This window comes from Rhinatrema bivittatum, chromosome 14, assembly GCF_901001135.1.
Source record: "Rhinatrema bivittatum chromosome 14, aRhiBiv1.1, whole genome shotgun sequence".
Lineage (NCBI taxonomy): Eukaryota > Metazoa > Chordata > Amphibia > Gymnophiona > Rhinatrematidae > Rhinatrema > Rhinatrema bivittatum.
In genome coordinates this window covers 4,243,339-4,257,288 of record NC_042628.1, presented here as the reverse complement: position 1 = coordinate 4,257,288, position 13,950 = coordinate 4,243,339, and the positions used below count along the sequence as shown (strand labels likewise).

Genomic DNA, 13,950 nt, shown 5'->3' with positions numbered 1-13,950 from the left:
CTCTGAGCACAGAGCTGGCACAGGATGACAAAGCTGCAGGCCTCTGCTGATCAGACAGGAAAGTATTGCTAATACTCTGCAATATCACAGGTCAAGCTTCAAGACCCGCAGAACAAAAGCAGAGAGAAGCTTGCAGGGGTACCAAGCTACAAACATGGACCAGGATCCATGGAGTCCTCCTCCACAAACTCATTCCCAGCCTCTCCGCTGCCCTCCCAATCTCTCGCCGGCGATAAATCCTTTCCCTTCCCCAAAGCCGTCTGCTGCTCGCCACTGCTCCCACGTCGCTGGAAGAGGCCTGCTCACCACCTCAGACCACCGGGAGCTTCCTCCTGCAGCAAGCCGAGACTTCCTGTGCACTCGCTGCCGACCCACTGACCAGCTCTCCTCCCGGTCACCTCACTAGCGCCTCGGCGGCTCCTCTCCCCCTTCCTCTGGCTTCAAACAAGCCCGGTTGCTTGCAGGATCGCTGTCCCTCCCAAACCCTCTCCGAATTCTTGTCTTTTAAAGAGACAGTCCATCCCAGAGAGAATAAAAGCCACACTTCCCTGCGCCTAGTCAGCGTCCGGACCCAGGGAGAGAGGGCCTCAGCGGGACCGAGGGAACCAGACCCCTGGCTATCAATCCCCTGCCAAGTTCGGGCCGAGCCAGACCAAGGATGCCAAACCCGAAATTTATTGTTAACAGTGGGATTCTGCTACAAGTTCCTTTTTTATTATTATTATTTTTATAACAAAGAAGTCATTGGCTCTCTGCTCCAATGGTATAAATGAGCACAGGATACTTCTGGCTACATCTGAAAGAATTGTGAAAGAATGACATGATCCTTTGTGATCGCATGAAAACCACGTGGCCATTTTATTCTTCGATTTCTACCCCATCTTTCAAAACAACAACAAAAAATATACCCAAAGCAATAGCTTCTCTTTAAATAAGCTTTGAATTTCAAAAATATGATTGTCCCCCCCCCTCTCAGATCAGTCATTGGAAAACACCTTATACAATTTCTTTCTTTCCCCGTGCAGTACTTCACCCACCTCGAAATGGCTGTTGGGGTAGGAGATCCTGGGCACGCTAGAGGCTGCGAAGAGCAAGTGGAAGGCGACAGGCAGGAAGGGCAGATACCGCATCAGCTGGAAGTTCTGCCCATGCATGACCACCTCGTTCACGAGGTCGGAGAACTCCAACCAGTCCAGGGCCAGGCACACTGTGCCAAGACTTGCATCCTTCACCTTCATGTTCAGGAAATTGTCATACAGACCCTGAGAAGAATGGAGACGCGTCAACACGTGAGAAGCAATGACAATTTATCCTATTCGTCCAGCTAAGCTCCTGATCTCTCACAGCTGGACCGTCCTGCACACACACACACTGGCTCTCATCATTAGGATCAGGGGTAGCCGGCCCCAGTCCTCAAGAGCCACAAAGAGGCCTGGGTGTTCAGGATGTCCACAATGAATATGCATGAGCTAGATCTGCATATTCATTGTGGGCATCCTGAAAACCAGGCCTCCGTGGTGTCGAGGACTGGAGCTGGCCATCCCTGCACCAGATTATACGTGGGGAGGGCAATTTTCAAAGCAATTTGCCAGGTAATTACTGATTTGCCCTGGTAAAAGGGCTGCCTGAAGAGCTTCTGTTCTTAAACTGACTAAAAGCACCCGCAGGGCTCTGGAATGAGTGGACTTTTAGCCACATTAGCTGCTGGTGTTCCTGTGGGTGTATTTAGATTTAGAGAGGAAGAGAATGCCCGTAGATGGTATTTTCAAATCTACAAAGCATTATTTCTCATGCAAAGGTTATCTGCAGGATAAATGAGACGCACATGTCTGTATATTTTGCCCCTGCAGCAATTTTGAACGTGAAAGAATGTGAAGTTTTCACTTTGAAAATCAGTGGAAAGACCCAGGGTAAGAAGTAACCGCGGTCTCTGCAGCAATGTTGAGACTCTGAAAATTACCCCCCTCGTCACCCTGCAATGCCATGAAATGACCTCCCTCACATAGGCTCTTGAACACTAAAGGCACAGCAACGCTGTAAAGGCAGCAGACACGGTTAATACATGCGATTAGCATTGCGGAAAGGTTTCATTAACATTTAGGTGCACTGAAGTTACACACAACTAAGAAATCCTCAAATAGCCCCCCCTTTGTGTTTTCTATTAAACTGTATCTACAAAGCAAGTAAGGTATCCATGTTTGTTTGTTTAAATCTTAACTGAGCTTCCTCCAGAGAATCCTTTCAAAGCGGCAGGGTGCTCCCGAACAGGCAAAGGCTGCGCAGTACCTGGGTGAGTTTCTCGTGCTCCCCCGTGGAGGCCGTCACGTGCAGAATGCGATGGAACCTCTGCGACGCAGCACTCAGAGGGGTCCCCGCGGGCTCGCTTCCTGCCACAAACTGATTTGGCAGCAACAGGTCCTGACCAATCCGCTTCCTGATGATGAAGGAAGAGACAAAAGTCCGTCGCCACAGATTGCAATCGAAGCCCTTTACTTTTATTTGCCTTAGTAAAAGTATTGGATTTTTTTTTTTTTAAAGTTACCCTGGGATGAAAAGCAGTTTACAGGTCTTTAATAAATTAAAATATTTACGTGAAAACAATCCATGCAATTTTCCATTTCTGATCCACTGGTCAGGCTAGCGTAAAATGTTCCCAGCTCGTGCACACTTTAAAAAGGTGCCATCCATCAAGGGGGACACCAGACAGACAGTCAGACAGTCAGACACTGGCAGTAAGCAGGGCCGACTATCAGTACCGCTCAGGTGTAAAGCTGCTGTATATGTAAATGCAAGGGGAAATAAATGTACTAGGGTATGAGCTGTTGCTGCACAATGCTGGGCTGTGAATCAGGGAGGCAGCCAGACCCCGACTAACAGGTGCTCACTCCTAGTGCAAGACCAACAAGCTTCGGCTGAGGGGGCCCAGCCTGGCCACTTCAGGGTTAAACACAGGCATTAGAAATGCCCAGGGTTCAAGAGGCAGAGAGAGGCACAACTAGGCCCGTTAAAGTGCAGACCCCTGAATGAAGAAGCAAAAGGCCCGAGACGCCCCTGTTAATGTGGGGGTCTCTCCCTTCTCTCTGCACAACACCTTTACTAACGTCTTAGTTTTACTTAGTGGGAAACAACAGTCAGGATCACTTATATTGGAAGAGAGATTAAGATTGAATTGAGAAGCAGAAATAAAAGTCAAACAATGCTGTACTTGAGAGCTTTTATTGGAGAAACAATCTGTCCCTCCGTCAGGGCGGAGCAGAATGAGCTGGGACCTTCACCTTCACTTCTTTAATTTGATTTTTCCTAGGAACGTTTCAGTATTTACTGCAACAAAAATAAAATCAGGAGAAATGACGTCATTTTTCTAGGTAAATATTTTTGTTGAAGCAAATACTGAAATTCCCGGGGGCAATAAAATACAAGCTGAAAGCGAAGGTTCGTACGCATGGATTAAATATTCCTGTAAGTTACAGGAGGTGAAGAATTCGTGCCTGGGGGGCCCCCACACTGCAGTAAGCTGACATTTGCTCAGCTTAAACGCCAGCAGGCCAGGGACGCACATCTCGCCGCTTCCAGCGCACGTCTCGCTCTCATATTTGGAAGATCACAGTAAAAAAGAGAAATGAATGACTAATAAAACTTTTACATTTCAAATTAAATTCAACCAAATCTGTGTGAAAAAGTGACAAGTTGCTATTTTATTTCTATGCTTAAAAAGATCGATTTATTTAAATAGTCTTCTAGGGCCTAGATTTATGAATCTGCTGTAACTATCACATGTGATAGGAAAAGGGGCGTGTTTTATGGTAATAGCGCACACTGCGATAATTAGGCTATGTTAGTGCTTTGCATAGGTATTACTGCAAAGTGCGTAACCACAAATTGTGAAAGTTAATACCTACAGAATTGCATTTTCCTACCTGTAAAGTGCTCATTTCACCACTGGGGGGAGAGAGAGCGCGCGAGGGCGAGAGCGCGGGAGAGCGCGCGAGGGCGAGAGCGCGCACGAGGGCGAGAGCGCGGGAGAGCGCACGAGGGCGAGAGCGCGGGAGAGCGCACGAGGGCGAGCGCGCGGGAGAGCGCACGAGGGCGAGCGCGGGAGAGCGAGATTGCCTTAACGCATGTGAAAACGGCATTTGCCCGGCTAGACAGATCTCGGAATTGCAAACTCTTTCTTGCCGTGATCCCTTTCTGCGAATCTCGCCCGACAAATCTGCCTTCGTTCCTGCCTTTCCTGTGAATCAGACGGTGGAGTTGCCAGGATTTCCGGACTGGTCTCGTGATCCCTCCTAGGGGCAGGAATCTCCATCTTTTGGACGTGCGGCGCGCCCTCTTGCGTTATTCGAAAGTCACCAACTCTTTCCGGCGCTCTGCTCATTTATTTGTGCTCTTCGGGGGTCCTAAAAAGGGAGAGAAGGCTTCTTGGGCTCGCTGGTTGCAGGAGACTGTTTCCTGCCGGTGGTGCTTAAGGCTCCTTCTACTCGCGCTCAGGTGGCGCCTTGGGCCGAGGGTCAGCTGCTGTGCCACCAGGAGGTGTGTCAGACGGCGGTCTGGGCTTCGCTTCACACTGTCACCAAGCCTTACTGTTTAGATGTGCGCGCCCCAGAGGCGGCTTCTTTTCAGAGCATTCTTCCAGCGGGTCTTTCGGGTTCCCACCCGGTATGGGGGGGCTTTGCTACATCCCACTTGTCGGGACTGATCTGGGTATCTTCAGGAAAGGAAAGTTGCTTCTTTTCCGTTCCTGTAATACCACAGATCAGTCCAGAGGCCCACCCTTGGGATCTGCTGCTGAGCCTTTGGGCTCGTACGAAGATGGTTCCAAAGATCTGTTGAGATTGTTATCGTGTTCTAGCGTTTCGATGTTTAGTGTGGTTGGTGGTTATCACCCTGTTAAATTATCTTGGCTTGGGTGCAGGTGGCGCTCTCGGATATTTGGCAGTGCCCAAAGTTTTGTCCTCTGCCTCCATCTGCTGGTAGGGATGAATAAAACCCACTTGTCTGGACTGACCTGGGCATGTTCAGGAATGCCCATTCATCTGGAGATTTGATAAATAGGAAAACAGGTTCTTACCTGCTAATTTTCGTTCCTGTAATACCACAGATCAATCCAGACAAGTGAGTTTTGCCTCCTCACCAGCAAATGGAGTCAGAGAAACAAAGCTATGAGGCACTGCTACATACAGAGAGTGCCACCTGCAGTGACCTCCGTATTGACCTGTACCCAAGCCAAGATGTAACCACAAAACCCCTCTCTCAGGCTGATAACGGGGAGAGGTGTACTCGGGGAGAGGTACACCTCTCTCAGGCTGATAACGGGGAGAGGTGTACTCGGGGAGATGATAACGGCCTCCTGGCCGTTATCATCTCCCCGAGTACACCTCTCTCTCTTTTGCACCTCCAGTTTCCCCTTAAATAAACTATATCCTAGTGAATACCCTCCCTCCCTCCCCATAACCTGCCCCCTGCCTATCCTCCTCCATTGCTCCCTCCCCCTTCCTCCCCCCGTTATCATTGATCCTTTGGTTCTCGTTGTATTCAGATTTTTGGTTCTGTTATTAATGTGTTATTGTTATATTGTTATATTGTTATATTGTTTCATTGTATTTCCCGCCTGAGTTCTTTGTAAACCGGCATGATGTGCTTCACGAATGTCGGTAAATAGAAGTAAGTAAGTAAGTAAGTAAATAAATAAATAAATAAATAAATAAAAGGGAAAACTATAGGGTTGGAAACCCCCAAAACCCTCCCAAAAACTAAATCTGAGAAACCCAAACAATGATCAACTGCCCAAATACCCTGAAAGGCAAACCGACCTGAACCACAAGTTGGCAAAAAACATTCTTTCGGCAGTGATGGGTTGGGACTCTGGACTAATCTGTGGTATTATAGGAAGGAAAATTAGCAGGCAAGAACCAATTTTACTTTCCTGAACATTCCCAGATCAGTCCAGACAAGTGGGATGCACCAAAGCACCTCTAAGACTGGATGGGAACCCGAAAGACCAGCACGCAGAACTCTTCACCAAAGAACGCTTCTTCCTGCGCCCTCGCGTCCATGTGGTCATGTCTGGTGAGAGCATGCGAGGACCACACCGCAGCCCTACAAATCTCCTGAGGCGACAGCGACATTCTGCCCAGGAAGAGGCTCGCGATCTTGTGGAGGGCACCTTCAGCCCCGCTGGAACCTGACGGCCCTTACAAACATAGGCCGTGCAAATAGCCACTTTCACCCAACAGGAAATGGCGGCCTCAGAGGACAAAAAGGTGATCGGAGCACCAGAACTATTGGACAGCTCCAGATAACGCAACAGAGTTTTCCTCACATCCAAAAGATGCAGCTCCCTGCCCCTAGGGGAATCCTTAGATCTTCCAGCTTTTCTGGTGTGGTCTAACGATTGATTAACATGAAAGGAGGACACCTTAGATGAAAAAGAGGGGAACCGTCCATAAGGAAACCCGTCACAGAAAGGGCTTCTTGCAAGACAGAGCCTGAAACGCCGAAACCTGTCTGGCCGAACAGAAGGCCACCAGGAACACTGCCTTCAGAGTCAAAGCCTTCAGCGTTGCTCTCCTCAAAAGCTCAAACAGAGCCCCACAAAAGACCAAATTAAGGCTCCAAACTGGGCACAACTTCCGCACCGTAAGTCACAAATGCTTGACTTATTAAGAAACGAACCACATCTGGACACGAGGCCAAGAATCTCCAATCGCCATTTGCCCCTAGGAGAGTCCAAAGCGAATGGTACTATAGGCGAGACCCTTGGGACAAGCCCTGCTGCACAAATTCCCAGAAGAGAGGAAGCGCCACCGACAGGGGATCCGCCTGTCTCTGAAGTCACCAAGTCTCAAACGCCCTCCAGACCCGAATATACACCCAAGTGGCAGGACGAGGAGCCTGGAGAAACGTGGAGATAACCTGCTCCGAATAACCTTCCAGGCTCAGCCGCCACGAGACAAAAGTGATCCTCTCGATCTGAAACTATGGGCCCCTGATGCAGCCGAAGGGATCCTGCACGGCGCCTTTGAGACTTTGTATCCTGTTCTACAAAAAGAATTTTCTTTTGTATCCTTCTCACTGTTCCTTCTTTCTCATCTCTTCATGCAGCTCCTCTGTCTATTTTCCCGCAATACCGGACACTCCCTATTTTGTGCATTCCCATGGTGTTAGTACCTTTATTTATAAAGGAACCTGGAAGAAATACTCTCTTTAAATGTTTACATTACAATTTTCCCAACTTCTGATTCAAAGTTTAATTTTTTGCTTTTGTTTCTCTGTGGGGTCTTGCCCTTATGTCATCAACCTTTCTTGTATGTTTGTTTAGATTTGCCTTATAACTGCCCTGGAGAAAACAAACAGAGTGAGTCATTGATCTCCTGTTCCGACCCTCCCCAAGCAGCCAAGGTGACACACGGCCATGTCGGGGGCCTAATAGCTCAATCACAACTATTTTGCTACTGTATATATCTACAAGATATGTCTGCCTGACGACTATACTGAGAGAGTAAAGCTTCTCGGCCACTATATTCCGGCTCTTGTGCCTGCTGATGACTCACTCCTATATTATTTGGACTTCCTTGTTGGTGTATCTTGTTCTCCGCTTCTCTTGTGGTTGGTTGTCTCTCTATTATGTAGCAGCGCCTCAAAGTTTTGTTTCTCTGACTCCGGGAGGCAAAACCCACTTGTCTGGACTGATCAGGAAAGGGGACATCTTTATGCTTTTTACTTCTATTATTTTATGCATCTGCTTTTAATACCCTTTTTACTGCTTTCATTACTCTAAATTGTATTTGGTCATGTTTTAAGTACACTGTAGTTTCGCCATGTGTTTTTGTACTTTATTCTGGGTTTTTACTGTTCATACTTTGTTTTTTATTTGTTTTACTGCTTGTTTTGTGTTATGATTTTACAATTAGTTTATTTCATTGCTAGTTATTAAACATTGTTCGTGCATCGCGTTGGTCTGTGATTGTAAGAAATGTGAATAATCAAATAATAAACTAAAAACTAAACAAAAATGTGCTTTTGCAGATATTGACAATTCTCAGTCAGGCTCAGGATCCCTTAGATGTAGAACTAATCAAATGCTTAAAATTCAGGACATCAAATGGATATAAGCAGGGTAACATTTCTATTTCTGGAGCTGCTGTTTACCTCTGCATTTTAGGGAGCTGGAAGATTTCCTGCCAGACAGAGAAAAGCCCCTTGTTCTGGTCCTTTACACCGATGCTCATTGTCTGCACCATCCTCATATTCAGCTCCATTTTGCCTCGACCATGCAAGAACTTCAACCACACACACAAAAAAAAAAAAAAAAAAAAGAAAGAAAATCACAGTAAGGTGAGAGCCCAGCAAACTTCTGTGCATATAAATTTCAGGCCACAACTTTAATGCACGCAAACATATCATTAGCTTACTACACACTGGAACTTTTTTTTTTTTAGTGTGCGCTGAGGTTCGGGAAACATTTTTACCTCATGTCTTATTAAACTGAGGCCTGAAGCAGAGCACCAGTGGACTAGCAAGAGAGAAATACTACAGCTAATGAGGGTTAGCGTACCTGCAAAGTGTTTAAACACGATCTGATATCATTTTCCGTTTTCTCACACAGAGCCATGAGGGCACCAGTCTCTGCTTTCATACCTTTTCTGGTAGAAATCTGGAGGAAAACAGGGGCACCACTATGTCATCACACAGTTTTTATGTTTATTCAGTCTGGACTGATCTGGGTACGTACAGGGAAAGTTGATTTATGATACAGAAATGCATAAAAGAAATAAAATATATTTGTCAAAACAAATTCATTTTATAGTCACTGGAAACAAAGTACAGCGGCGGCAGATCCTCGGGCGCGTTCTAGAACTACAGCGGCGGCAGACCCTCGGGCGCGTTCTAGAACTACAGCGGCGGGAGATCCTCGGGCGCGTTCTAGAACTACAGCGGCGGCAGACCCTCGGGCGTGTTCTAGAACTACAGCGGCGGGAGATCCTCGGGCGCGTTCTAGAACTACAGCGGCGGGAGATCCTCGGGCGTGTTCTAGAACTACAGCGGCGGGAGATCCTCGGGCGCGTTCTAGAACTACAGCGGCGGGAGATCCTCGGGCGCGTTCTAGAACTACAGCGGCGGGAGATCCTCGGGCGCGTTCTAGAACTACAGCGGCGGGAGATCCTCGGGCGCGTTCTAGAACTACAGCGGCAGGAGATCCTCGGGCGCGTTCTAGAACTACAGGAGAGGAGCCAAATGGTAAGAGCACTGGGCTGAGAACCAGAATTCAAATCCCACTTCTGCCATTGATGCCGTCACTTTATCCTGTCTGGCCACAGGAACAGACTGTAAACCCTCAGGGGCAGGACCTACCTATTGTAACTGAATGCAAATGACCTTGAGTTTGGGCTCTGAAAGATGAGCAAGCAAAAGCAGCAGCACTGCAACCTGCGCAGGTCTAGGATTCATGATGATCTGCTTAAATGTAGCACAGTGTATGACAAAGTGTTTATACTTTTGTGCATTTCCTCTACTCATTACTCAGACTCAGCAGTTCTATACCTGGGATATGGTATTAGCTCTGAGAAATGAGCATAGTCTTAAATGCTAGATGAACAAAAAAAGAAATCTGCAGTAGTACAAGTAAATCAAATCTCAGTCCAACTGTATTGGAATTAACTATTTATAAATAAACTCATTTTTATAGAAAGGGATGCTCAAAAGTCCCATTTCTGTATTGGCCAACATACACTGACCTCATATAACCTTTGCACCAGCCTAGATGGCAGTGTCTGTGGAAAACGCAGTAGGAACGCCTGCTGCCTCAGCTGCCTTAGTGCTGGAACAAACCTATTTAAGACATGCACATAAAGTAAGAGAAAATTGCAAGGGAGAAAAGTAGCAGGGCTTCGTAAAACATTAATCACTTCGCTGTAGTTAAATGCTTTAGTCTACACATCATCTTGAACAAATCCAAGCATTAAAAAAATAAAACACCAATAATACAAAGCACTGGGTGAGAGGATATTGGAGCAATGCTCCTGAAGGACCAGGATCTCATTCCAGCTCAGGAACTTCCTTGCCCGCATGAGTTGGGTGGAGGGCAGCCTCACTCTGGCATTCGTCAAAGTACTGGACATAATTCTGTAGGGAGCGTGGGGGTAACCTGCACAGTGCAGCTGATACTGGCATAAGCTTGCTGGGCAGACGAGTCGGATCATTTGGTCCTTTTCTGTCATCATTTCTCTGAGCTGCATCCTCCCCCGACCACACCCCACCAAAGTGAAACAAACACACTAACTGGTCATTGCAAATGCAGACGATTGGCCGCAGTAAAAGCCCGCCTTCCTTCTTTTTCTTCTTGGCACCACTGCCACCTCCTTCGGCTTCAGTCCCTGGCTCAGTTTCTCTGCAGTTCTTGCGGTTCACTAAACTCAGCAGCATGTTAATAGCGACCTGGGAGACAGGCAGGAACACAAGCGTTTGTTAGAGATAAGACATTGTCTTCTAGTAAAACCAAGGCAGGCCTAGCCACCTACTGCTGAATCTGCCAACTGTAACTTCTGTAGATCACAAATCTACTCTGCCTCACTTAAAGAGACAAAAGGGAAGGTCTCACTTCCACTTAAAAATGTAGAAAACTGCAAACTATGAAGAGCAATCCGTGCTGTTTTCCACATCAAGTCGGCAGAAGAGTCTATCACAGATATAGTGTGAATACAATTTTTGGCTTGCATGACTGTGTTACTTCACAATAGGTCCCTGGAGAGATACCAGTCATCCTGCTGAACATATAGATAAGCATAGTTTATCGGGACAAAGAAAACATGGATTTAGCCAAGGGAAGTCTTGCCTCACAAATTTGCTACTTTTTGTTTTGAGGATGTAAAACATATGGATCAAGGTGAGCTGGCTGATATAGTGCATCTGGATTTCCAGAAAGCAAAGTCCCTCATGAGAGACTTCTTAGGAAATTAGAAAGTCATGGGATAGGGGGCAGTGTCCTGTTGTGGTTTGCCAACTGGTTAAAAGAAAACAGAGAGTAGGGCTAAAAGGTAAATGTTACCAATGGGGAAAAGGGGAATAGTGGAGACCCCCAAGGATCTGTTGTGGGAACACTGCTTTTTATTATATTTATAAATAATCCAGAAATGGTAACAATAAGTGGTGATCAAATTTGCCAATGACACAAAATGATTGAAAGTTATCAAATCACAGTTAGAAATTGCAAGAGGACCTTGCAACACTGGGAGACTGGGCATGCAAATGGAAAACGAAATGTAATGTGCACAAGTGCAAAGTGATGCATTTAGGGAAGAGAAACCCAAATTATAGCTGCACAATGTGAGGTTCCACATTGGGAGTCACCACTCAGGAAAAGGATCCAGGTGTCAGCATTGATAATGCAGTGAAATCCTCTGCTCAGTGCGCAGCAGCAGCCAAGAAAGCAAATAGAAAGCTGGGGATTATTAGGAAAGGAGCGGAGAATAAAACTGATAATATCCTAATGCTTCTGTATCCTCCATGGTGCAGCCTCATCTTGAGTATTGGGTGCAGTTCTGGTCACCACATCTCAAAAAATATAGCAGAATTAGAAAAGGTAGAGAGAAGGACGACCAAGATGATAAAGGGGATGGAACAGCTCCCCTATGAGGAAAGGCTAAAGAGGTTAGGACTCTTCGGCTTGGAGAAGAGACAACTGAGTGGGGATATGATAGAGGTCTGTAAAATAATGAGTGGAATGGAATGAGTAAATGTTAATTAGTTGTTTACTCTTTCGAAAAGTACAAAGACCAGGGGACACACCAGGAAGTTACTGGATAATACATTTAAAACTAATAAGAAAATATTTTTACACTCAGTGCATAATTAAGCTCTGGAATTCATTGCCAGAGGATGTGGTGAAAGATATTAGTGGAGCTGCATTTAAAAAAAAGTTTTGGACAAGTTCTTAGAAGAAAAGTCCATAAACCATTATTTTGGTGGAGCTGCAGAAATCCACTGCTTGTTCTTGGGATAAGCTGCTTGGAATATCTCTACCCCTTGGGATCCTGCCAGGTACTTGTGACCTGGATTGGCCACTGTTGGACACAGGATACTGGGCTTGCTGGGCCTTGGGTCTGACCCAGAATGGCATGTTCTTATGTTCCTGTAAATCATAAGGGGCTTGGAATTGTTCAGAATATCAGCAGTGCAGGGACTTACAGTGGGGGCTCCGTCTATTTCATCTATGATTAGGCAGTTGGGCTGCTCATGCACTCCCAGAACAGACTTCATCTGAGTTGCAGCTTCAATCCGCGTCTTGAAGACATCAGGGCTTCGATCATCGCTGTAACAGAACAAAGGATTGCTCAGAACTGTATGCAATACGAGTGCAGCCCAAGTGAACTGGCTCTTTAGCACTGTCCCTTTAAGGACCACGTATAGATTTTCTCCACTGTTGAGAACATTTATTTTAAACACCTACTTAACCTGGCAGCTGTGGATGCTCAGCTGAGAGTCCTGTCATCCACATGATATAGAGGTTATCTCTATAGCTTTCTGAGGCAGAAACAATGTATTTCTACTACTTTATATATTAATAGCCAATGCAAGAGACAGATCTCACATGACGTGAACCTGCCCAGGGGATTCCAAGAACTGATTAAGGGCCTTCCAGCATTTAAGATGTGAGAAACTTCTTAAAGTGAACATCGATTCACCTGGCATTCATTTCCACCACGTTGTACCCAGCATGCTTTGCAATAACATGAGCTAACGTGGTCTTGCCAAGCCCAGGTGGTCCACACAGCAAAGCAACCTGCAGCAAGCAGAAAGTCAGACAGCATTAATCATACGAGGAGCTGAGGACACAGCTAACAGGCAAGGACTGGGGTCTTTCCAGGCAACTGAAAGTCAAAAGCTCTGGCTGCTCATCTGACCTTATATTTGGGTCTCTTGTGCTGATCCAGTTCAGCCTCCAGTATCTCCTCTGTGATCTGCTCTTTGCTCTTCCATTTGCCCTGCTGCTCCTTTTGCTGGTGTTTTAAGGGGGGGCCAGTTTCCGTGCTTGGCTTCAGTTTCCTTGCTGTCTTTTCCTTCCCAAACACCACAGGATCCCACAGCTTCAGCCATTTCAGAAGGCAGCGGTTCGTGTACTGGACACAAAAGAAAGAAAGCAACAGAGAGCATTAACGCCCCTGTCAGTTGTTTTATGAAGAAACGTCCAGACCACTCAGGCAGGTTACATCCCCCTACCAGCAGATGGAGACAGAGGGCACAGACTTCTCCTGTGACATCACCAGCACTATGTATAAGCAGTGCAGCACAGAGGGAACTCAGTATCCCTGTGAGAAAGCACCGAACCACCACGACTTCCAACACGTGATGAGAGAAAATCCTCCTCTCACTACCTTTCTGGTCCAAGGGTTAAAACACAAACAACAAATGAAGGGAAAAGACAGCAAATTACACAGAGAAGGGGAGACCTGATCTCGTGAAATATATGCGAGACAGATATCTGAGCCACGCATAACACAACATGGCACAACCTCATCTTTATGAAAGAGACCAATAACCGTATCATTCCCTCTCTCAGAGGCCACCTCCTCCTCCCTCCATAGATGTACAGCTTGCTGAATCCACCTGGCTCTCAGGTTCTTCCTAGTCCAGCAAAGGAAGCTCCGCAGAGCCCTCCTCCTGGAACGCTAGTGCAGAGCCAGGTCACCAGCAGGAAGCTTGGAAGTGCACAGAATCTAAAAACAAAACACACAACTCTGGGGAAAATTCTTCAGAGTAGCTAACCTAACCCAAGAAAACCTGGTTCAAAGGGCCCCCCATGGATGCAAGTTTTGGAGGATCTCAAATCCCATTTCAGAACTCAGTTGCTGCTGCCAAAAAGCTGAAGCACCCACGAAAACATGGCCTACAATGCCCAGTGCTCCCATCAAAACCACAGCATCAGAGGCCTCTTCCTGCTCGATCCCCAGCAGG

At 46.6% G+C, this 13,950-nt stretch overlaps 1 protein-coding gene across 1 annotated transcript in view; it reads right to left on the bottom strand.

Annotated features, from left to right (window-relative positions):
- CHTF18 (chromosome transmission fidelity factor 18) overlaps positions 1-13,950 on the bottom strand; it is a 45,291-nt gene that overhangs the window by 17,966 nt on the left and 13,375 nt on the right. Inside the window, exons 8-16 of the mRNA XM_029576042.1 lie at positions 12,900-13,115; positions 12,681-12,778; positions 12,184-12,307; positions 10,280-10,434; positions 9,735-9,828; positions 8,555-8,653; positions 8,149-8,279; positions 2,287-2,434; positions 1,038-1,262 (exon numbers count right to left, since the gene is read on the bottom strand). Of these exons, the coding sequence (XP_029431902.1) occupies positions 1,038-1,262; positions 2,287-2,434; positions 8,149-8,279; positions 8,555-8,653; positions 9,735-9,828; positions 10,280-10,434; positions 12,184-12,307; positions 12,681-12,778; positions 12,900-13,115 (1,290 nt within the window). The remainder of the gene's footprint in view (positions 1-1,037; positions 1,263-2,286; positions 2,435-8,148; positions 8,280-8,554; positions 8,654-9,734; positions 9,829-10,279; positions 10,435-12,183; positions 12,308-12,680; positions 12,779-12,899; positions 13,116-13,950) is intronic.